Source organism: Rhinolophus ferrumequinum, chromosome 21, assembly GCF_004115265.2.
Source record: "Rhinolophus ferrumequinum isolate MPI-CBG mRhiFer1 chromosome 21, mRhiFer1_v1.p, whole genome shotgun sequence".
NCBI lineage: Eukaryota > Metazoa > Chordata > Mammalia > Chiroptera > Rhinolophidae > Rhinolophus > Rhinolophus ferrumequinum.
The window spans coordinates 16,497,483-16,521,137 of NC_046304.1; the positions used below are offsets into that span (position 1 = coordinate 16,497,483).

The following is a 23,655-nucleotide window of genomic DNA, read 5'->3' on the forward strand; positions in this document are numbered from 1 at the left end:
CCCCTTGCTTCCCTTACCAGGGAAGCCTCAAGTATCAAATGGTCCAACTCCGAGATGGTGGATGCTCACTTACATTTAAGTGAGAAAGCGGCCTTTGTTGTGTGAAGCATCTGAGATTTGGGGAGTAATTTTGTTTCTAAGAACACCTATGCTATCTTTTCAGGATACAGAGTCATCAGTCACAATTCAGAGCTATTGATTCTTTAGAAAAGGTTTAAAACGTGTTTACTGTCTCTTGTGGTTTCAATTTTGAGATGCTATTAATAAGTAGGTTACATCCAGGTTTCTCTGCTTTCCAGAATCTTAGGGGAGGCAGAGCTGTTTCAGAATTACGTGCCAGCTTCTCTAAAAATGAATAAAGTCATCCTTTGGCTGGTTTGTTAAATATGTACATGCCATACGAAGAACATTTTGCTTTCGTGACGTGCTTCAATTTGAACGAATAATAACACTGCACACTAATTCTCTGGTGGAGATCCTTCTTTTTCATTCCTTAATTTCTAAACCACATCTCTTCAGAGCTGTTTTGAGATGTTTAAGGCAGACATTTTATCATGTTAAGTTCTCTGGCCAGCCTGAGCTCTTTTATTTTAGGTCTTTTAGTTCTCCCTTTGGTCCTCAATCTAGCTATCTCTCATAACTGTTGCTGGCATATGTCTGGGTTCCTTTTTGTTTATTTTTTTAGTTGCAGACCCCTCCCCCATGCAGACATCAGGTTTTCCTTTGCTGCTGTACTTCTCTTTTCTCACTTTTAGCCCAGAAGACACATTTTTACTACATGTGGTACAAGAGCCATTCATCTTCATACAGGGATCCTAGCTCTCAGTATTAATAGTTTCTTTGATAATCATAAGATGGGAACATTCTTAAAATCTAAACTGTTGACCCTCCCTTCCTAAGTTTTCCTTTTCTTTATCATCAAAGGATAAAATACTCTTCCTCGGCAATTGGGAAGATGCTTCAATATATGTTCTTTTCCCTTGTTCTCTTCTAGTGCAGAATGGCTTTCTGTGATGATGAATCTTTTCTCTTTATTGTACTTATCATTATTTCCAAGTGTTTAGTTATTTTGTGAAGTGTCTCTAAGGTAATAGTCATCATGTGATAAAGGAAAACTCAACGTGAGGGAAAAGATGGTGGCATTTTATTGAAAAGTACAGATTGTACCCTACCATTTTTGATTTAACAATAAATAGATCTTCCTCTTTTGTGCTCTTGTTTAATAGAACTATTACACTATCTCAGAGGGTAAAGACTTATCTGTATGTCAGTCCAGGTGTATGCATATAAAATATATTCTGATAGATCCCAAACTAACAACAAACAACCATGCCTGATAACTAACAGTTGGTCTAAAGAAATTTTTACAAAGGTGAATTTTACACTTTTGCAATTTACAGAGGTACCTTGCTTTTTTCGCCACGCTTTTCCCCCGTGATAGTTTTGTGTCACCCCTACGATAACTTCTCATTCTTTCCATTTGACATAGTGATTTGTGAGGCTTGTCTTCTTGCAAGCCAGAAATAAATTTATTGTCTGAAGTCTATTCTCATGTTCGTTGTTCGCAGGAGTTTCTTTTCAGCAGTCCCCAGTCATCTGAAGATTGCACTGCCATCATGGTCACGTCTGTCATCTGGATTACTTTTTATTGAGAAGGGGACTGCAGATTTTGGTGCAGAGCTACTTATTTTAGTCTTTGTGTGTGTGTGTGTTAAAATACACTTAACAAAATTCGCCATCTTAACCATTTCTAAATGTACAGTTTAGTGGTATTAATACATTTACATTTTTGTGCAGCCATCACCATCATCTGTCCCAATAACTCATCTTGTTAAACTGAAACTACCCATTAAACAGTTACTCCATTCTCTCCTCCTCTCAGCCTCTGGAAACTATCATCATACTTTCTGTCTTTATGATGTTAACTAATCTAAGGACATCGTCCAAGTACAGTTAATGCAGTATTTGTCTTTTGTGACTGGCTTTTTTCTCTAACCATTAATGTTCTCAAGTGTCATCCATGTTGTAGCATATTGTAGAATTTCCTTTCTTTTTAAGGGTGAATGATACTCCGTTGTATATATACACCTCCTTTCGCTTGCGCATTCCTCCATCAGTGGACACGGGTTGCTTCCACTTTTAGCTGCTATGTGTAGTGCTGCTCCGCACATGGGTGTACAACTATCTCTTCAAGACTCTGCTTTCAGTTCTTTTCAGTATATACCTAGAGATGTAATTGCTGGGTCATATAATTCTATTTTAAATATTTTTTGGGGAACCACCTTACTGTTTTACATAGCAACCATACCATTTTACACACCCACCAACAGGGCACAGGTCCATTTTCTCCACATCCTCATCACTACTTGTTTTTTTAAATAGTAGCCATCCTAATGGGTGTGAGCTGCAAGATCATCTTAGTGGTTTAAAGAAAAGAAGAGCTCGTTCTTAAATTGTTTTGCTGTAGGAGCTCTTGATTGGGAATCGAATCTGGTTATTGTATAAAGTGGCACTTTTCTATTTTCCGTTATAGATTGCTTTGATGAGCTTATCCCCCCTTTTAATACCAGCCAGCCACTTTATAAAAGGCAGGTTAAAACCCTATATGTTCTGCCTGCCTTTGACAAATCAGTAAGGCTTCTATATACACTATACAGGGTTCTCAGGGTATCCCCAAATACCTTGACTCTTGCACTGTATAATGAAATGGTGTCAGTTTTTAGTCCTTTCATATACAAGATCAGATCATATAATACTAGATACTTTATATTTTAAGTCTCTGGAGATGCCAGTCATTTTTTTCCCCCTCCAGCCTTCCTCTTCTCCCCCCCAGCTCTGAGTCAAGCCATTGTTCTCAGTCTAGTTGTGGAGGACGCAGCTCGCTGGCCCATGTCAGTGCAGTATTATGAGCCTTGTGCTCTCCAGGCTGAGCCAGTCGGTCGCCGGCCAGCGGCCGGCCAGTCATCACAGCTCACGCCATCTCGTGCTGGTTGCTGGCTGCTCACACTGACCACCGGCCACTCACGGCAGCACATGCTGGCCACTGGCCGCTTACCGGCAGCCCAGCTCCAGGTCCAGCTGTTGTTCTCAATCTACCTAGAGGGCGCAGCTCACTGGCCCAGGTGGGAATCGAACGCCCTCCAACCACCTGAGCCACCTGGCAGCCCCTAGATACCATACTCTTGTTAGTTGGTAATATTTTATGTATAGGCATTTTTCTAAAATGTGGTAACATAAGACACCTGTAGTGAATTCCCTCTTATATACTGGGGGTGCCAAAAAAATACCATTTTAAGAAAGGAAAAAAAACTTACTATATACTGATAACAAAAGATGAATACAAGTCACGTTTGACTTCCGTAATTACAAGAGGTGCTCAAAGTGGGACCATCAGTGTCCAGACACTTCTGATTACGGCGAACTACTGCTTGAGCAACGTTGACCAAAGGGTTAACATCGCTTAAAATGTGTATTCATTTTTTTGGCACCCCCGATACATTTAACGAACATCAGGATGGTTTTTGGGCCTCAGAGACTTTTTTAGGGAGAGACATAATAAAATTTTCTTCTAAATAAAATGGGCTGCAGCAAAGGGCCTATTGAAATTACTGAGAAAGGACTGTATAGAATCTGGTTCTATCTAGAGAGGATTCTTAAACAGGTCTCATTTACCTAGGACATTCAGTCAAGCCCCCCAGAATGTATTTTTCAATCTCAATTTAACATAGTGTCTTACCCTCTTCATTCTTTCAAGTATTTGTGTGCCTTTTGTGGCATTAAATATTGTGTTCTTCTAGGATTATAGAGATAGAAAGATACACACAGTTCATGTCCTTTTAAAAAGGTAAAATTTGATGGGAAGAAGAACACTGATCCTTAATATAGGGAAATACAAACATGGATTGGAGAGCATAGGAAGGTTTCACAGAATAGGATGTTTGAGTTTGATCCAGGCAGATAAACAGATTCGTAGGCAAAGAGGAAAGGTCATTGGCCTACTGATCACTTTTACGTAAAGTAAACACAGGACCTTCAGAAGCTTAAGTGACTGAACCTTTTTAAGGCAGTGTTTGATGCTAAGGCTCTTGCGGAACTCAGGGTGATTACCCTCGATGTTCTTAGACTTAAGAATTTGTTTCTATGAACACTCTACTTGGAAAGTTAGTTGAATGTGGTTGTTAAGATCTCAGGTGCTTAAGTTTGATTGTCTAGGTTTGAGTTTTGGTTCTACCACTTATTAGCTGTGTGGCTCTAGGCAGGTTACTCTTAGTTTCAGTTTTCTGTCTTTAAAGTCAAGGTTGTGTGTTGTAACAGCTGACAAACATTTTTTTTCCCGTTGGGAGAAATTATGGTTATGAGCTGGTATGTTTTGGTACAAGGCATATGAATCCTCTCAGCCAGTACAGAGCCCTCTCCTTTCCCCATGGCCGATTCTGAACAGTTTGCTTCCATTCTGACCTTGGATCTCACTAGGAACTATAGAATTAGGCCTTGTGGTAGCTTGTCGTCAGTCTGATAAGTGGAGATGTGCCCCCTTGTCGATCTTGTACATTGTTTTTAAAAGATAATTGAAACTCAGGAGAGACTTGTTTTACCAGCTTTCAGAGACAATCTTGGGATGTTGATGTAGAGGTGTTAGTGGCATGGGAATATCTACTCTCTACTAGGCGTCTGCCGGTGGGTAACTGAGGTGAAAAGGTATGTTCTAAGCAGGAATAAACCACATTTTAATGAATTAATAAGAGCTTGTGTCTTAGTTGTCATTGAAACTATCTTGAATCTGTTCTCCCTTCCCCTTGAATCTGTTCTTGTAAAAGCAAATAGAAGGATCCCTGTACAGATGAATTCAAACAAAAATCCAAATCTGAGGCAATATGATTAAATCAAAACACAACTCTGGAGTCAGATGGCCTGTGTTGTAATCTACTGAATTTGATTTTTGAGCAAGTTTAACCTCTACATTAATTTGCTTGTATAAAATGAGGATAATACTGTACCTGCTTCAAAGGTCTGTTGAGAAGATTAAATGCATTTGTACATGCAAAGCATTTGGAACAGTGCCTGGCATGAGGTGTTTTATTTATGAATGAATTTACTGAATGAATGTGTAAATACTTCAAAGAGCAAAACCAAGAACCAAAGTCAAAGTCTGGGTGAAAAATGTTTGACTCTTTGGGAGAATAGTCCAGTAACAAATAGAGGCAAACAGGTTTAACGTAATGAATGTCTAACTAGGCTATTAGCTCACAGTGAAGGGGAAGTGACCTGGAACCATAGGCCCCTGCCCCTTTTTTTTAAATGGGGGAATATTGGGGAACAGTGTGTATCTCCAGGGCCCATCAGCTCCAAGTCCAGTGGCTGTTTTCAATCTTAGTTGCAGGGGGCGCAGCCCACTATCCCATGTAGGAATCGAACCGGCAACCTTGTTGAGAGCTCGTGCTCTAACCAACTGAGCCATCGAGCTGCCCCTCTGGCAGGTCAGCTCATTCCTTTCAGTCTAGCTGTGGACGGCGCAGCTCACTGGCCCATGTGGGAATCGAACTGCCAATCCTGTTGTTCAGAGCTTACGCTCTAACCAACTGAGCCATCGGCCGCCCCAAAACAGTTTTAATTAGTATGTTTAAGATGCCCTTTTTGGGTTGTGGGGATTATATGTCCCAGAGTTTCTGTAACAGTAGTGATGTTCAGCTACCCATTGACCTCAAACTAACAGAAGTCCCAGAAATTGTATTTTATTTTGCCCAAACTTCATGTACCAAAATGGCTTTGCATCCACAAGTAGTGATTTAACCATGAGTCGCAGTTCTCTGGTCATAAATTATGATCGTACTTGCTGTAAACAGATTTGACCGTTTTCCCTGTCTCAGAAATGCTTAAATCACATTGATGAAATGGTTGCTGCTAAGATGATTTCATGAAATGCTAGTTGTGTTGAGAAATTTATGTGAATATAATTGGTGTTAATCCTCTATTGATGGAGGTTTTAGGGTGTGGTCCTTCTAGACTTGGGATAAATCAGAGCTTTAACATAGTTTGTGGGCTACATCACAGTTCAGATCATGTTTCTGTTGCTGGTAAAGTGATAAGGATGACACCAGTGTTATCATAAGAGCTTCATTATAGTCATAATTTGTACAAAGCGTTGATTGTAGAACTTTTAGTGGTAGTAGGAAGGCTCTTTCCTCTTCTGGACTTTTGCTACTCCACTATCCCTTAATCTGCTACCTTCAGGAATGGGGAAATTGCTGAAGATGAAGAGGAATAGTTGGGGTTTTACAAGTAACCCCTACAACTCAGTAGTAAAAAGGCAAATAACTCAGTTAACAAATTGGCAAAGCATATAAATATTTTCCCCAGAACATCTACAAATGGCCAATAAGCACGTGAAAAGGTCCTCACCAGTATTAGCCAGCAAGGAAATGCAGATCAAAACCATGAGATACCAACCACTCTTATACCCACTTGGATGACAATTTTTTTAAAGAAAGGAAACTAGTGTTGGTGAAAATATGGAGAAATTAGAATCCTCTTATACTGCTGGTGGGAATGTAAAAATGGTGTAGCTCCTATTAAAAACAGTTTGGCAGTTCCTCAAAGTTACCATGTGACCCTGCAGTTCCCACTCCTAGGTGTTATATGTGTGTATGTATGCACACACACGAGACTTGAAAGCATACTTATATGAATGTTCACAGCAACATTATTCATAATAGGCCCCCCCCCCCGAAAAAAAGGAAATTCATCTCAAATGTCCATTAACTGATGAAGGGAATAAATAAAATGTGGTATGTCCATATAGTAAGGGAAGTATTGGTAGGTGCTGCACTATGAATGAACCTTGAAACGTGCTAGGTGAAAGAAGCCAGTCATAAAAGGCAGCATATTACATGGTTCCGTTTATATATCCATAGAGATGAAAGTAGATTGATGAATGGTTGCCTGCAGTGAGCGAGTTGTGGGTAACGGGAGTGACTGCTAATGGTTATGGAGCTTTTCTTTCTCAAGTGATGAAAATGTGATAAAATTGGTTGTATAAAATTGTAGTGACAATTTAAATGGGTGAATTGTTTGTGAATTACAGATCAATAAAGCTGTTAATAAAAGTGGGTAACTGCTGCTTCTGTAGTTGTATCAGTCTTTTGTGCATTGTTTTGTGGCTTTCTAAATGAAGGGAATTATATACAGTTGATTCAGGGATAGTAGTCTATACTAAGTCTTTTAAATATATTTCCCCCCACACTTTAAAAATACTGTTCTTCGTTGAAAAATTTTAAAGCACAGAAATGTGAAGAAAATCTAGACCATCTGGAATAGTACCCAGAGACAGGTCATTATTAAATTTTTGATGGATTTAGATATTGTGTATAGTTTTGCCACATACAGTGCTGCAAAGTCCTACAATTTTAAAGAATTAATATTCTTTTTGGTGTAGCTCGGTTATTTTTTTCATTGTTTTTGGGGGACCAATTTAGAAAAGTGAATTAATGGTTTACTTTCTTAATTTTTTTAAATTTTCAATTACAGTCAACACTATTATACTAGTTTCAGGTGTACAGCATAGTGGTTAGACATTTATTTATTTAATTGGGGAAGGGGAACAGGACTTTATTGGGGAACAGTGTGTACTTCCAGGACTTTTTTCCAAGTCAAGTTGTTGTCCTTTCAGTCTTAGTTGTGGAGGGCGCAGCTCAGCTCCAGGTCCAGTTGCCGTTGCTAGTTGCAGGGGGCGCAGCCCACCATCCCTTGCGGGAGTTGAACCGGCAACCCTGTGGTTGAGAGCCCACTGGCCCAATGTGGGAATCGAACGGCAGCCTTCGGAGTTAGGAGCACGGAGCTCTAACTGCCTGAGCCATCGGGCTGGCCCGACATTTATATAACTTATGAAGTGATCCTCTGATAAGCCTAGTACCCTCCTGGCATTATACATAGTTATCGTGTTTCCCCGAAAATAAGACCGGGTCTTACATTAATTGCTCCAAAAGACGCATTAGGGCTTATTTGCAGGGGATGTCTTATTTTTTCATGTACAACAATCTACATTTATTCAAATACAGTCATGTCATCATCTTCTGGAACATCGTCATAACGTGCTAAATGCATCCGTCTGGCCAGTGATCTTAACTGGGGCTTATTTTCGGGGTAGGTCTTATTTTCGGGGAAACACAGTACAATTTTATTGACTACATTCCCTATGCTGTACTTTTACATCCCCGTGACTATTTTGTAACTGCCAGTTTGTACTTAATACCTTCATCTTTTTCACTCAGTCCCCCAACCCCTCTCCCACCTGGCAACCACCAGTTTGTTCTCTGTATATATGAATTTGTTTTACCTCTGAGGTATGTTTGATTTGTTTGTTAGTTTTTGACAATCAACTAGTAAGTGTAGAAGTGAGCTTGAAATGAAACCCTTACTCCACTGGCCCTAAATTTAGCCTTTTTTCCATGACTATGGTTTTTCAAACATTGGATGTTTGAAATGAATGACTTTAGGCTCCTACAAATAAATTGTCTTATTACCATATTCCCTAATATTTCTTGTTTTAGAACTGCATTTTTAAATACGCACTTTTAAAAATTAGTTTCAGGTGTACAAAACAATGTAATTGACAGTTACACCTCTCTCAAAGTGATAACCCCTCTCCCCCAAGCTACTACCCCTTTGACAGGGTATATAGCAGCTGTTACAGTTCCACTGACTATTCTTATTCTTACTCCACATCCTGTGACTGTATGTATATTAAAAACGCACTTTCTAAAAACTGCATTTTTCAGAACTGCTTTATTAGCTTTATTGAGGTCTAATTTATATACGATAAAGTATACCACTTATAAATGTACAAATCATTGTTTTGATACATGCATTAAGTTGTGTAACTGTTACCACAGTAGAACAATTCTATTCCTCCCCCCCAACCTCGATTTCCCTTGTATTCCTTTGCACACAAGCCCCTCACTTCACCCCCATACCCTGGAAACCACTTAATTTGCTTTCTGTCTTTATAGTTATGCATTATAGTTATGCATTTTCTACAACTTGATTCAAGTGGAATCATACTGTTTTTTTGGTCTGTTTTTTTTCAGTTAGCATGAAGTTTTGAAATTAATTCATTTTTATTCTTGAGTAGTCCATCATATAGACAGACAATTGGGTTGTTTTCATCTTCTGGCTATTACGAATAAAGTTGCTGTGAACATTTGTGTAAAAGTCTTTGTGAATATACATTTTTTATTTATATTTTTATTTTTACTGGGTAATACCTAAGAGTGGGGTTGCTGATTCTTAGGGTGTTGGATTATATAAGAAACTAGTAAACTGTTTTTCAAAGACATTACATCTTACTATTTTTATTAACATATTCCTGAAATGATAATTTTTTGAAACAGGTATTTTCCTGGGATTACACGTAATTTAACATACCATTAAGCAGTGTTTCATAAAGTCACCGTCTGCGTCATACCTTAAGGTATGCTTATGCTTAGAGTGTTAACGAATGCTATAAGGATGCGAGTTAAAATGCAGGCCCTTGGGTCTCTTCACCGAAATTCTGAATCAGTGAAGTTGGAGAGCCACTGGTAATACAGCGTGTAGTTTTCTCGAAAAGCAGTTTTCATTAATATATTTATTGAGTTAGTGTTTACTGAGCTGTTTCTGGTTCTTCCTTTGCATTGTGTTACCTATTTTTTTCCCTATACTTGGGGTCTCCCAAGGATTATCTGGGCCTCTTTATTTGCTTGCCACCTAGTGGTAACAAATAGGAACCATCAAGAGTTTTGCCAGTGAATGAATTCATAGGAGATGTGCAGTGTCCTGAAGGGGGAAGGATGGGAACATCCAAAGATTATAACCAAATGCTCAGGACGTGTTTGCTGTGTGAGTGAATTCCCCTTCCTCCTATAACTCTTATTTGGGAAACATAATTTATTTGTATTTGGAAATAATTTATTTGGAAGAAAATACATGTTAGACCTGTGAATTTTTAATCTTTGTCTTAAACTGCCAGCTCAATTATTTTTACTGGGAAATGAGTAGGTGTGTGTTCCTAGTTACCTTATTTAATATGAGCGAGAGGCTGCCAAACCGTACTGTGTACTACTAGGTACTGTTTGAAGTTGTTCTGATTCCACACAACATATAGTTCACATTCTCTTGTTCTAGGCTCTTAGTTTACTTTCTTTTACTTGCTTTTAGTTTTTTACTCACATTAGTTTTTATTGTATTTTCATTAAAACTTTTAATTTTATATTAGCTTGACAGAAAAAAGACCTACTGAAACGAGATGTGTTAACAAAACTTAGTTTTTACGGTCTATTTTATTTTCTCGTATAGAAATGGTGGAATCAATGAAGAAAGTAGCAGGGATGGATGTGGAATTGACAGTTGAAGAAAGAAACCTCCTATCTGTTGCATATAAAAATGTGATTGGAGCTAGAAGAGCTTCCTGGAGAATAATCAGCAGCATTGAACAGAAAGAAGAAAACAAGGGAGGAGAAGACAAACTAAAAATGATTCGGGAATATCGGCAAATGGTGAGATTGTCATATCCTGGATATCTTGAAAGAAAGGTGCCTTAGGTGTTGGATATTTTAGATCTCAACATAGTATACACTTGTTGTATACATGTGTAATAGATATTTTCTATTTTAATGGACTTGCATCTTTTACTCACCTGGATTAGGAATTACAGGCTATATAATATTTTAGGACAGCGGTGGAGAACTTTTTTCCCTGGAAGCTGCAGAGGTGTTCAATTTTGAGCACCGCACCAGTGAAAAACTAATTTAATCTTTGTTTTTATTGTTGTAACTGCAAAATACTTCATAGAGTGATTTGAAATTACCACTCGGCAATTTAACAAATATTTTTATTTGTTTATATGTTTATATATTTTATATGTTTATATACATTTATATAATATTTTTCTCTCATATGTTTATATACATTTATATAATATTTTTCTTACTGTGGGTTTTGGTCAAAGAGGTTTGCTAGCCATTGATACAGTATAGTGGTTCTCAATCAGAGGGTGGTTTTGCTTCTCAGAGGACATTTGGCAATGTCCACAGACATTTCTGGTGGTTGCAACTTGAAGGGTGCTACTGGCATCTAGTGGGTAGGAGGAGGGATGCTGCTAAACATGTTCTGTGCATAGGGCAGCCCCCCACAACAACAGATGAGCCCCAAATGTCAGGTGTACTGCTGTGGAGAAGCAGCCTAGTGGAAGATGTAGGTATATGAACACAGAGTGCAGCGAGGGAAATTACAGAAGCGGGCACCCAGGAGCGTGGGAGTGAGCTCGTCAGGGGGAGGGAAAGGGAAACCACAGTTGACTATCTCCAGCTGTGCTGGAAACTGTTCTGAGTGGGGAGATATTTATAATGTACGCAATTGCGCACGATATTGTATTTAATTTTTAAACATGCCCTGTAAAGGGTAGGTATTATTCCAATTTATAGACGGGAAAACTAAGGTTCTGAGTGCTTAACATATCTGAATGATGAAGAACTTGATTAACTTAACTCACGTAGAAGCTTGGTGAGCTGGTCTCACTGTGACTATTACCCTCAAATGTGTTGGAACAAAGACTATAGATTGTCAGACAAGTTTGGTGTCTCGGGTGAGGAAATGAGAAAGTTGAAAGTGAAGAAAGAGAAGTGTTGTGTGTTAGATGTGGGATTTGGGCTAATTAGGAAAGGAAATGGGAAGTAGAGAGGTACTGATAAATTGGGAGATGAAAGATTCAAGAGGCTGAAGGTCTTAATGAGTCCCTATGTAGGAATAACAGGAGTAAAATAACTAAAAACGGAAGTTATAGCCCAGCAGTGAAATGTTAGAATTTAAGACTTCTAGGATAGAGCAGCCACAGTTAGTGGTGCTGACAAGTGAAGGTAATGGAGTTGAGATCAAGGAACTGTGTTGAAAGAAACATGGGTGATACTACCTTGGTGTGAGACCAAGAATTGGAGAGGTAGGCTGTAGATAGTCAGGGTGGATGCAGGGCTTCCAGATTAGATTCTGTTGATGACAGAAACTGAGAAATTAGAACCTAAAGGATGTGCTTCCAAGGAAGAGGGGTTTGGAGAATAGGAGAGCAGTTATACCGAGTCAGAGGACCTAAGAAAATTCAGAAATCTTCCTTCTAGAGCAAGCTCTACTTTAAAAGCCACAGGGGAGGTAGTTTATTCAGGAAAGAGCTAGTTTCATTTAGGGTCAGGATAAGATCATAGGAAAGGAGAGAGGGGGAAAATTATTTACAAAGGAAAGTAGGTTACAGAGAGCATGAGAAGAACTTGGAAAGGTTCAGCAGGGTCACTAAATTAATAGAAAACGGGGAGAGCAAGATACGAGATCAGACAATTAAGCTCGTGAACTCATCCTAGAAAAAGTGCTACATACCTCATTGCTGAATATCACTACGGTCACCTTCGAAGTGCTCCCTTTGGGAAGCTCTGCACTGATGCCAGTGCCTAGTCCACCCTTCAGAGCAATTTTGGAACTCTTTCTGGAATGGCCATCAGAGCTGTTGTCGTATTAACCTTGATGTCCTGAATGTCATCAAAGTGTCTTCCTTTATCTTCAGGTATAGAAAGAAGTCACTGGGGGCCAGATCAGGTGAGGAGGGAGGGTGTTCCAATACAGTTATTTGTTTACTGGCTGAAAACTTCCTCACCGACAGTGCCGTGTGAGCTGGTGCATTGTTGTGATGCAAGAGCCATGAATTGTTGCTGAAAAGTTCAGGTTGTTTAACTTTTTCACGTAACCTTGTCAGCATTTCCAAATAGTAAATGTCGTTAACTGTCTAGTTAGTACAAATTCATAATAAATAATCCCTCTGATAAAAAAGGTTAGCAACATGATTGCAACAAGTTCGCGAACTTAATTGTCAGACTTCGTGTATATGTCTGTGTGTGGGGGAGGTGGTGTGCTTTTTGGCATGATAAATGATTTATTTTGGTATGAAGCGTTTTGGTGCCACAACTGGCGATGGATCTCCACCACTGAAGTGATTGACTGTTGAGCATGGCAGTGATCAGGAATCTGAGCACTAGAGGCAAGCAAATTGCATTGGTTTGAAGTTTTATTCCATCCCTTGTAAACTGACGGTAGGCATGCAGACTGCCGTGGTTCAAATCCTAGCTCTGCCTCTTAAGTTCTTTAAGTTGGTGAACTTGGGGCAAATATTGTAATCTTTGTTTTCCCATGTAAATGGAGACAATAGTTGTTACCTCATTTAAAAAGTTAATACAAGTGCACAGCACTTAAGAAGTAAATCAGTGTCACTCTTCTGTCTGAGCTATGAATTCATTTTTTAAAAAAAGCACTTAACTAATAGCACTAGAAAGAAGAAAATTTCTATAACCTCGAGGCAACTTTTCTCTACTCAGAGGAGTAGGTGGAGATTTAGACAGGAATGCATACTCTGTTTAACATGGCTTTCTTCAGAACGAGAGGTAGAATGTGCGATAATTTATATAATTTCTTAGACATAAACACTTTTTGACCTTTCTTTCCTCCAGGTTGAGACTGAATTAAAGTTAATCTGTTGTGACATTCTGGATGTACTGGACAAACACCTCATTCCAGCAGCTAACACTGGCGAGTCCAAGGTTTTCTATTATAAAATGTAGGTTCTATATTAGAAGGGAAAATGTCAGATTAAATGTTGGCCTTCTTAGAATCATTTTTTCTATGTAGGTTTTCAACTTTAAGAATAGTTGTTTAATGTTGGAAGGATAGTTATATATGGGAGGAGTAATTCTCAAATTAATTTTTGTACACTCATCTGCAAATTACGTGGTAATGAAGTATTACTGTTGCATTTAGATGGTCACACTATTAACTGTAAAAATGTACCAAGGTGTTTGCTTTACCTATTTACATTCATTTACCTGTGTGGGGTTCCCCCTAGCTACAGCAATGCTTATCTAGTTTAATCTTAACATTTTTATACAGAAGTTTTATTTCATGATTAGCAAACTGTTGTGACATTCTTTGGAACCACTTTGGTATTTAATTTTAGTCTATGAAGTGATAACTTTATTTTAAGATTTTTCATTAATCTCTCAAGATTTTGCTTATGTTTGGCAATCTGAAATCTCTAAGGAGGAAAACTAAACAGATGAGTCAGTCATTCCTGAAAAAGACTTTTTAAAATTATTTAAATATATCTGTTGATTGTTTAAATCTCTTTTACATAGAAAGTTTTTAAGTTTATTTTTCATTTAAAAAGCATTATTCCTAATTCTGTTTTTGTTTTGTTTTGTTTTGTTTTAGGAAAGGGGACTACCACAGGTATCTGGCTGAATTTGCCACAGGAAATGACAGGAAGGAGGCTGCCGAGAACAGCCTAGTGGCTTATAAAGCTGCTAGTGATATTGCAATGACAGAACTTCCACCCACGCATCCTATTCGCTTAGGTCTTGCTCTCAATTTCTCCGTATTCTACTATGAAATTCTTAATTCCCCTGACCGTGCCTGCAGGTAAGTCTAGAAAGAATAAAAGCTCTCATGGTGAACATGAAAAAAGTTACAAAGGGAAAGAGCTGTTTGTTTTTTTGTCTTGTTCCCTGGGACTGCCTTTGAAGGTTTGGCCGTGCAATAAAGAATTCTTTTGGCTCTCAGTGAAAATATTTTGGATAATGTAAAAACAGACCTACCTCAATTCAAGACAGACTTACCTCAATTCACTAGGATAGCAGGATAATTATGTTGATGGGGAAAAATTTTATTAGTAGATTAAAAAATTTCTAACTTATTAAGAGAGTGTGAGAGAGGAATTATAAAATTGTCTTCATTTTTGTATATTAGCTTTCAGTCTTTGTAGGTATATTTTTAATATAGTAATGCTTCTGCTCTTATACATACCATTTTGTATTTTACATTTTTAAATAGTTTTCTATCTCATTGATGTATTAAACTATTCCAATTTTTAATATAAATAACCAACTTAAGGAATATCTTTATGCGCATAGGTTTTTACTTTTTAAAAATTACGGTGAAATATACGTTATATGAGGTTTATTATTCTAACCATTTAAAAATGTTCAATTCAACGGCACCACTATATATTTCCAAAACTTTTTCATCACTTGAAATAAATTATAACCGTGAGACAGTAACGCCATATTCCCCTCTCCTGAGCCTCTGGTAATCTCTGAGTTTGCCTATTTTAAGTACCTCATATAATTGGAGTAATATACAGTTGATCCTTGAACAATAAGAGGGTTAGGGACTCTGACCTCCCCCTGCACAGTGATAAATCTATATTAACTTTTGACTCCTCAAAAACTTAATTGCTAATAGCCTGCTTTTGACCAGAAGTTTTACTGGTAACATAAACAGTCAACGCATATTTCGTATGTTATATGTATTATATACTGTATTCTTAAAATAAAGTAAACCAGAGAAAAGAAAATGTTACTAAGAAAACCATAAGGAAAATACATATATTTTACACATACATCACATACATGATATCCTTTTTCTTAATTTTTTTTTTGTTTGTTTTTTGGTTTTTTTTTTTTTTTTTAGATTTTATTGGGGAAGGGGAACAGGACTTTATTGGGGAGCAGTGTGTACTTCCAGGCCTGTTTTCCAAGTCAAGTTGTTGTCCTTTCAGTCTTAGTTGTGTCGGACACAGCTCAGCTCCAGGTCCAGTTGCCGTTGCTAGTTGCAGGGGACACAGCCCACCATCCCTTGCGGGAGTTGAACCGGCAACCTTGTGGTTGAGAGGATGCACTCCAACCAACTGAGCCATCCGGGAGCTCAAGGTGCCGTGTTCAATCTTAGTTGCAGGGGGTGAAGCCCACCATCCCTTGAGGGAGTCGAGGAATCGAACGGGCAACCTTGTGGTTGAGAGCCCGTGCTCCAACCAACTGAGCCATCTGAGAGGCAGCTCAGCTCAAGGTGCCGTGTTCAATCTTAGTTGCAGGGGGCGGAGCCCACCATCCATTGAGGGAGTCGAGGAATCGAACTGGCAACCTTGTGGTTGAGAGCCTACTGGCCTATGTGGGAATCGAACTGGCAGCCTTCGGAGTTAGGAGCATGGAGCTCTAACCGCCTGAGCCACCGGGCCAGCCCCTTTTTCTTAATATTTTTGATATTTCTAGGCTATGTGGTTTGTGAGTTTTTTCAAATTGTTGCAGATCTCCAAAATTTTTTCTGATATACTATTCATTGAATAAAAATTATGTATCAGTGGACCCATGCAATTCAAACCCATGTTGTTCAAGGGTCATCTGTATTTGTCCTTTTTGTACATTCAGTATTCTTGAGTTATGTAAGAACTAGCTATTCCATGAAAGAGATTTTCCTAGTGTAAGATGGATTCATTTGAATGCAAACCATTATTCATCTAAAAACATTCTAAACGGCTAGTTGAGTTTGTCCAAATAGATATGTCTTAACTGAAGAAGATATAGCTGTACGTTTGGTTTATAGTATTGGTTGAGTCTTTCATTGTCATTCTCCAGTCTAGCTGTCCCATACATGGGTGGCTTCAGATAAGTCACCTCCATGCCGTTGCTCAGGTTTTTGCTTTAATCTGAAGTGTGCCATTTCTGCTCTTTTCCTACCCATTAAATTAGTTCAATTTTTTTTTCAAAGATTTTATTGGGGCAGGGGAACAGGACTTTATTGGGGAACAGTGTGTACTTCCAAGATATTTTCCAAGTCAAGTTGTTGTCCTTTCAATCGTAGTTGTGGAGGGCGCAGTTCAGCTCCAGGTCCGGTTGCCGTTGTTAGTTGCAGGGGGCGCAGCCCACCATCCCTTGCGGGAGTTGGAGTCGAACAGGCAACATTGTGGTTGAGAGCCCACTGGATCATGTGGGAATCCAACCGGCAGCCTTCGGCATTAGGATCATGGAGCTCCAACTGCCTGAGCCACCGGGCTGGCCCTAAATTAGTTCAGTTTTGACTTCCCCATTTGTTCCTGCTTCTGGGTCCCTGAAACACTTTGTTCAGAATAGCCCTTCATTTTTTCATAGTAGTTATTTATGTGTCAGTCCTCTATTTCTAGACGTTTAAAGTTTATTGTGGACTCAGATTATGTCTCTTTGCTCTTTTCTGTTCACCACCAGTGTCCAGTATCACTTGGTGTGCATAGTACACAGTTCTCCATAAATGTGGATTTTGTTTCTTTTAAATTACAGTAAATAACTTATATGATCACTTTTCCACGGGTTCTGTATTGTCCCTTTTTTGGTTTCCTTTAACATTTCTTGAAAAAATGTTTTTGTATTAAAACTATTAAATAAGTGAGCTATTGATTAGAACTTGGAAATACCTTTATTCATATATTTTGGTGGTGCTTTAGTTTGGAATTTGGTCTATATAATCTATTTACTGATAGGCGAGGTGATGCTCCAAAAGTTCCACTAGCTCCAAAGTTGATAGATCACAAAATTAAGTAGAAAGTTAATTTTCCTTTATTTCAATGCCTAAATCCAAGTACTCAGTGTTACTATTATATACTGTGGGATAATTGAAGAAAAGAGTGATATCTAACATGTCATTTCTAATTCTGTTTCTGGACTTGAGCTTATTTTTGTAATACATTTCTGTAAATACTTGCAGGTTGGCAAAAGCAGCTTTTGATGATGCAATTGCAGAACTGGATACGCTGAGTGAAGAAAGCTATAAGGACTCTACACTTATCATGCAGTTGTTACGTGATAATCTGACACTATGGACTTCAGACATGCAGGGTGATGGTAAGGAAACTCCGAAGTCTCTTTCAGTTGTTGGATCTTACTCTTAGAAATTCCTTGGTATTTCTTTACATCAGGCTACAGCTTAGATTCATAGCTTATCCTCCAAACTATCAAATTTTAATTAGTGCCTTTTCAGGAAATGATAGCAAAGTATAGTCTTCTGTTTTGGGCTGTAAGATGACAAAGTAAAAGACCTGTTTGGAAAAGGAGATCTTTTGTTAATATTTAAAGATTTAAAAGTTTGGCCTCTAATTAATAATGTTTGCTAAACTACCTCTTCTCTTACACTGTGTTTTGAAAGATGGAGGAGAGGAAGCAATTCATTTTGTATCTTCCAATTCAATTTTAGGGGTCTAAGGTCATGATCACTGCTTTGGCTGAGTGGTATTCTTAGCTTAAAATTAGATGGTATTAGGAGACATTTATGAAGCATCTGGAAACCTTTTTTCTAAAACATGGAATTGTTTCCCCCTGGATTCTATAGAGCAAATGGAATGTCCAACCCTTAGGTCCTATTTAAGAGGTCTGGTGTAATCTGTTTTTATTTTTTAGAGTTTCCAATAGTAAACAGTTACTAAAAGTAGTCTATAGAACTTAATCTTATAATGGGGTGGAGAGCTTAATGTTTATTCTAAATGTAAAAAGCCCAACATTTTTCACATTTTTTTACTTTTAGAGGAGATTTTATTCTGCCCATTCCGAAGAATCATTTTCAACACAATAGATAATTGAGCCGGGGGAGGACAAACTAGTGCGATGTGACCATTATGAGATAGTATCGTTTTACAGTTGGCGGTGGTGGTGTAGAGAGTGGAAACAAAAAATTTGTTGTCAGTTTTAGCTGCAGGTCAGTTCAGGGTGCGATCCCCAAATTGTAGCATGTTACATTGTTTGAGGCTAGGTGTAGTCTCCGATGGTCAAACCAACATACTGTAACTGTTTGGAAGCAGCATACTTTTCAAGGTACCTCTGGAAATGGGTATCAAGGCCTCGTATATTGTTAGTTTCCTTACTCTGGAAGGATAGAGTCAGGTTTTAGACTCAATCCTGGGTTATGATGCTAACGTGAGAATTGGGTGACTCAGTTTCTAGAGCTCACTAGCTCTATGCAGTATTTAGATATTTAACTAGGACTGGCTTGAAATATGTAGCATGTGTGACCTACTTGTACACTTTTCCAACAAAGCCAGATGGAACCACAGATGACTTTTCAACACAACTTCATGCAACCACTACCAGTTTGTGGGACTCAAAACCAATTTACTGTCTCTAAACTAATGACTTAAGGTTCCCTCTAGCTGTAAAATTCTGTTGTATTCTATAACAATAACTGCTAAGAAGAATTGGCCAAATAGCTGTGGACTCGTCAGTCACTCTCAGCTCAGAGAAGACTGTTTGAGGGGATAAAAGGAAAGCATGTGGGGAGTTTGGTAAGCGGTATTGACCTAATAAGTAAGCTATACCCCTCTGACCTCTGGGGACATTTTTTTGAGGGTAAAAATAACAGAGAAGATGACCTGGTTGATATGCTGTTTTTTTAGCATTTGGTGCCAGCTCTTATAACTAAGTTGTTAGATTACAAAATTGAATAGAAATAGTTTTTTTTTCTAGTGCTCTTTTTGTTCACTGATAACCAAGAATTAATCAAAGAAAACTTGGTGTCACTCCATTTTTTATACAGAACCAAAGGTACTCCTTTTCTTGGTTATTGAGTATCATTTTATGAAATGAGTCGTTTAAAAATAGGATATTTTCTTTAAACTAAAGTTTTCGTAGTTGGGAAGGTTCTTTGTCCAAGATGTTTTATTAAACATTTTAGCATATTTCTCTTTAATCCTAAAAGTTTTTTTTAATCTAGTGAAATCTAGTTGCTTCAATTCCTTATTATCACTTTGTAAATTGAATGGTTGGTTAAATTTGATTAAAACAGACTAATTTTCATTTAAGAACTTTGTCACAAAATGTTGTAATTATGAAACATAATTTAATGCTGGAAAATCCAAGGAGTCTCTTGGCATTTTAATAAAATCTGAATTTACAAATTGTTGGGGGTAACTAGGAAATTACTTTCTGGTTTTTCTAAATGGCGTAGTATTACATGTTTTATTAAATTGGTTTTGTGACTTAGAATTAATGTTGAATATAGAAGAATTTGTCATGGAATTGGCATTTTCCAGGATGTTACTTGAATTTAGTTTAAGGATTATTTAGATGATTTTCTCCTTTTTTACTTCACTGATTGTCATGAAACAATTTGAATTGAAGATTTCTAAAGGAAGAAATGTATGTGGTTCACAAGCTTTTACTTACACCCTGTTAATGTTTTTTTAACTGCAGAATATGTTAATGTCTGTCTGTGTTGGAACATAATTCTTTAAAGGGCTCACTACTTCTCATCAATGATTTCAGTCCTTTTAACCTGTGATCAGAGGACTGTTTCATACACAAGTCCACAGAGAAGAAATGTGTGCTCTCTCTGCCTGTTCCTCCTCCTCCAGAATCTAGAAACAAAGAAATACATATCCAAGAAAACCCTTTTTTTCTCTTGTATACCTTTTAAGAGGATATCCTCTTAAAGGTAAAAGAAACATCATTTCTTAGAGTGAAGTTTTATACAAAGTAAAAAGACCAAAATCTGACTCCCTTAAATCATCAATGTTTTCCTTTGTCCTGCTCTCTCGGTTTATTTTTCTTGTAATGTTGCTTTCATGTGATTGTTCTCCCTCCCTTTCTCCTTGCAATATAGATTCCTAAAGGAAAATCCAACTCTTCCTTTCCTAAAAACTACTTTGTAAGTCATTATCATGGCACAGTGAATTCTGCTTTTAGTTTTGGTTCTTCACTAATCATGCCTGCATATCATCATCCTTTTGCTTACAAAACTGCCTGTTCTACATTCCAGGATGCAAAACTTTTCTAAGACATTCATGATCTTGCCCTTTCCCACCCACCCCCACCCACCTCCACCCCCAACTACCTCTTGTTGGGTGTGATTTACCTGACAATATTTTTTTATGCCAAAGTTACGTGGAACTTTTGGCAACTCATGTTTGCTTATGAGTGAATTAGAGTGTGCTCTATTGTTGTATGTTAACCATATTTGGGCAGTGTATTGCTGTTAAAAATGAGAGTGAATGTTCTATAATTTCCTAAGTTTGAATACATTATTGTTCTTTGGGGAACGAACAGTTGGGTGTGGTCCATCATTTTTTTTCCTCGATAAAATGGTTATTTTTGTCTGTCTTTGCATGTCTTTTTCTATATAAATCAAAAATTTTTGTGTACCTCCAGTACTTTTTTAGTCACGTATCAATGTCAAACATTTTTATCACAAAGAGAATTTTTAAATGACTTAAAACTAATCTTTACTTAACCCTTGTTGCTGTGACAGCATTTATTCTTTATCATACGAAGGTCTTTAAGACTGCGAAAAGCATTCCTTAGGGTAAATGCTTTATGTCTGTAGGCAGCGAGGCTCAGTGTTATTTGTCCATTCTAATTAAGTAATTTAACAAGCAGTATGAATGGATGGATTGTCTGAACTGTCGTATTATGCTTGTTGGATTGGTTCGTTGATTTTTCAATTTTGATTCAAACTAGTAGTATGTTGGGATTATAAGTGATTTGTTAAAGCACAAAAGAATGTAACTTTTACCTGTTTTATTTTTTAGTGAAAGCCTGCCTGCATGCTTCTTTATTATGGCTGACTTAATTAATGCTTATTAATAGATAAATGAATAGGCTGGCTTTCTGTTGCATGTCACAGTGCAGTTGAAACTCCTTAGGCTAATCATGTTCAAAGGGAAAAGACAAATGGCATGAGAAAACTGGTCCAAATGCCCTTCTTTAATAACCTCAGTGGTCTGGTTTACTTTGAACATGCTGTTTCACTCTGAATTGAGAAATCTGGTTATGGTTTGGTGTAGCTGGCCAAGATACAAAATATAAAATATTCACAAAAGCAGAACTTTCCTTCTAAAACTCTAGAAGTCCTTTGGAGCATTTTATTGCTCAGTTCTCTTTATTGAAGTATTTCTGATATGCAGCTTGTGGGTAAATTAGATTTTACAGAAAATTGTAAAAACTCCTGATTCTTGAAGAGGTGAGGTTATTGAGAAAGAGTATTTTGACACAAGATACATGTGAAAGCTTGAAAATCATTTTAATAATATGGTTACTTTGGCTGTCTACTTGAAGAGCTTATTTAGCATAAAAACGACTTTTACTATGCGACAGTTTATTTTTTCATCATGAGTATTGACCATTTTAGGACCTTGATCCAGCAGCACCTGTTGGCTTGGTATCTCAGGATGGTAGAAGTCCTTTGCTTGTCTGTGTTTAATACCAATTGTAGCAAACATCAGGAGTCTTGGTGCTTGGAATGGTACCTTTGTTGATGACCACGCCAGCCTGAATGAGTCAGTGTGAAATAATTCGCTGTCATTCTTCTTTGCAGGTGAAGAGCAGAATAAAGAAGCGCTGCAGGATGTGGAAGATGAAAATCAGTGAGACATAAAAGCCAACAAGAGAAACCATCTCTGACCACCCCACTCCTTCCCATCCCACCCCTCCTTGGAAATTCCCCCATTGTCACTGAGAACCACCAAATCTGACTTTTACATTTGGTCTCAGAATTTAGGTTCCTGCCCTGTTGGTTTTTTTTAAAAACAGTTTTCAAAAGTTCTTAAAGGCAAGAATGAATTTCTGTGGATTTTACTGGTCCCAGCTTTTAGGTTCTTTAAGACACTAACAGGACTGCATAGAGGCTTTTTCAGCATTACTGTATTGTCTCCTGCCAGATGTGGCAAGATCACCATTAGAAATGGAAATTGCATTTGAAAGCCATTAGGCTTCTAGGTGATGAGAGCATCTAAGAGAGAGGTTAATCACACTGTAGAGGCATATGTGGTATCAGTTTTCCCTTTTCTAATTGTTTAAATGAATTTTATACCAATGTTTAAAACTAATTGAGAATTAGCTTGAGGTGGTTAAAGGTTGTTTGGGAAGTTTGCTGTAATGGTTTTGCTGTAAAAAGTGTTTCAAACTCTGCTGAAATGTTGCTGTAAAGCATGGTGCTGGTAACAGTTCAACAATCCGTGGCTGCTCATTCTTGCCTACTTTACTCTCCCTCTGAAGCAGGTTAGCATTGAAGGTGGTATGGAAAAGCCTGCATGCGTGTTCAATTCTTTGTTTCTTCTCCTTCCTTCTCTCCTACCCCCCCCTTTCCTTCGCTCGCTCAACCTCTTTTGTTCAGTATGTGTAACTTGAAGCTAATTTGTACTACTGGATATCTGACTGGAGCCACAGATACAGAATCTGTATTGTTCTTACTGAAACACAGCATGGAATTAACATTAAACTTAAATAAAACAAACCTAAATTAAAAATGCCAAATATTATTGCGCCTCCATCCTTTATCTTTCTAAAATAAAATCTCTAGTCTAAACACATTGATGGTATTATTTGCCTGAATCTGAAGAGATCGCTTCTCTCTCTCTCTTTTCTTTCGTAAATCACTGTCTGTTTCCCAAAGATGATGTATATTTTTTTGGGGGGGGGGAGGAATCTGTAACCTGATTGTGAAGAACACTAAGTGTAGTCCAAGTCAATTCATTACCTATCCTGTTTTCTAAACCAAGTAGCAGCATCGTATTTATTTTCATCATTAAAGTACAAATGTATATTTAATACACAGTGTAACTATGGATCATTTTCTAGCGTGGAGTTTTGGATTGTATAACCAAATATGGCTGAATATGTCAGAAAATCAGGCTGGAGTAAAATCCCTCCTCCCCCGCCGCTACCACCACTAAGCAGAGAAGAATACTCAGCTCTGCACGTACACATGGTTGACAATAGTATAGCTGTCCCCTTTATAGAAACACTAAGTAGTTTTCTTCCAGAGAGTGTGTATCAGTGTGTATAACTATTTCAGTTAATAGAG

The 23,655-nt window shown here is 37.8% G+C and overlaps 1 protein-coding gene across 2 annotated transcripts in view; it reads left to right on the forward strand.

The window, feature by feature from the left end:
- The window catches only part of YWHAE (tyrosine 3-monooxygenase/tryptophan 5-monooxygenase activation protein epsilon), a 42,173-nt gene extending 19,068 nt beyond the window's left edge, over window positions 1–23,105 (forward strand). Inside the window, exons 2-7 of one of the 2 annotated variants that reach the window (XM_033090214.1) lie at window positions 10,330–10,529; window positions 13,518–13,624; window positions 14,275–14,481; window positions 17,575–17,711; window positions 20,458–20,502; window positions 22,168–23,105. In XM_033090214.1, coding sequence (XP_032946105.1) covers window positions 10,330–10,529; window positions 13,518–13,624; window positions 14,275–14,481; window positions 17,575–17,711; window positions 20,458–20,465 — 659 coding nt within the window. In that variant the 3' untranslated portion in view covers window positions 20,466–20,502; window positions 22,168–23,105. The remainder of the gene's footprint in view (window positions 1–10,329; window positions 10,530–13,517; window positions 13,625–14,274; window positions 14,482–17,574; window positions 17,712–20,457; window positions 20,503–22,167) is intronic. The other variant, XM_033090213.1, reaches the window with a different exon arrangement.
- Window positions 23,106–23,655: the final 550 nt, after the last annotated feature.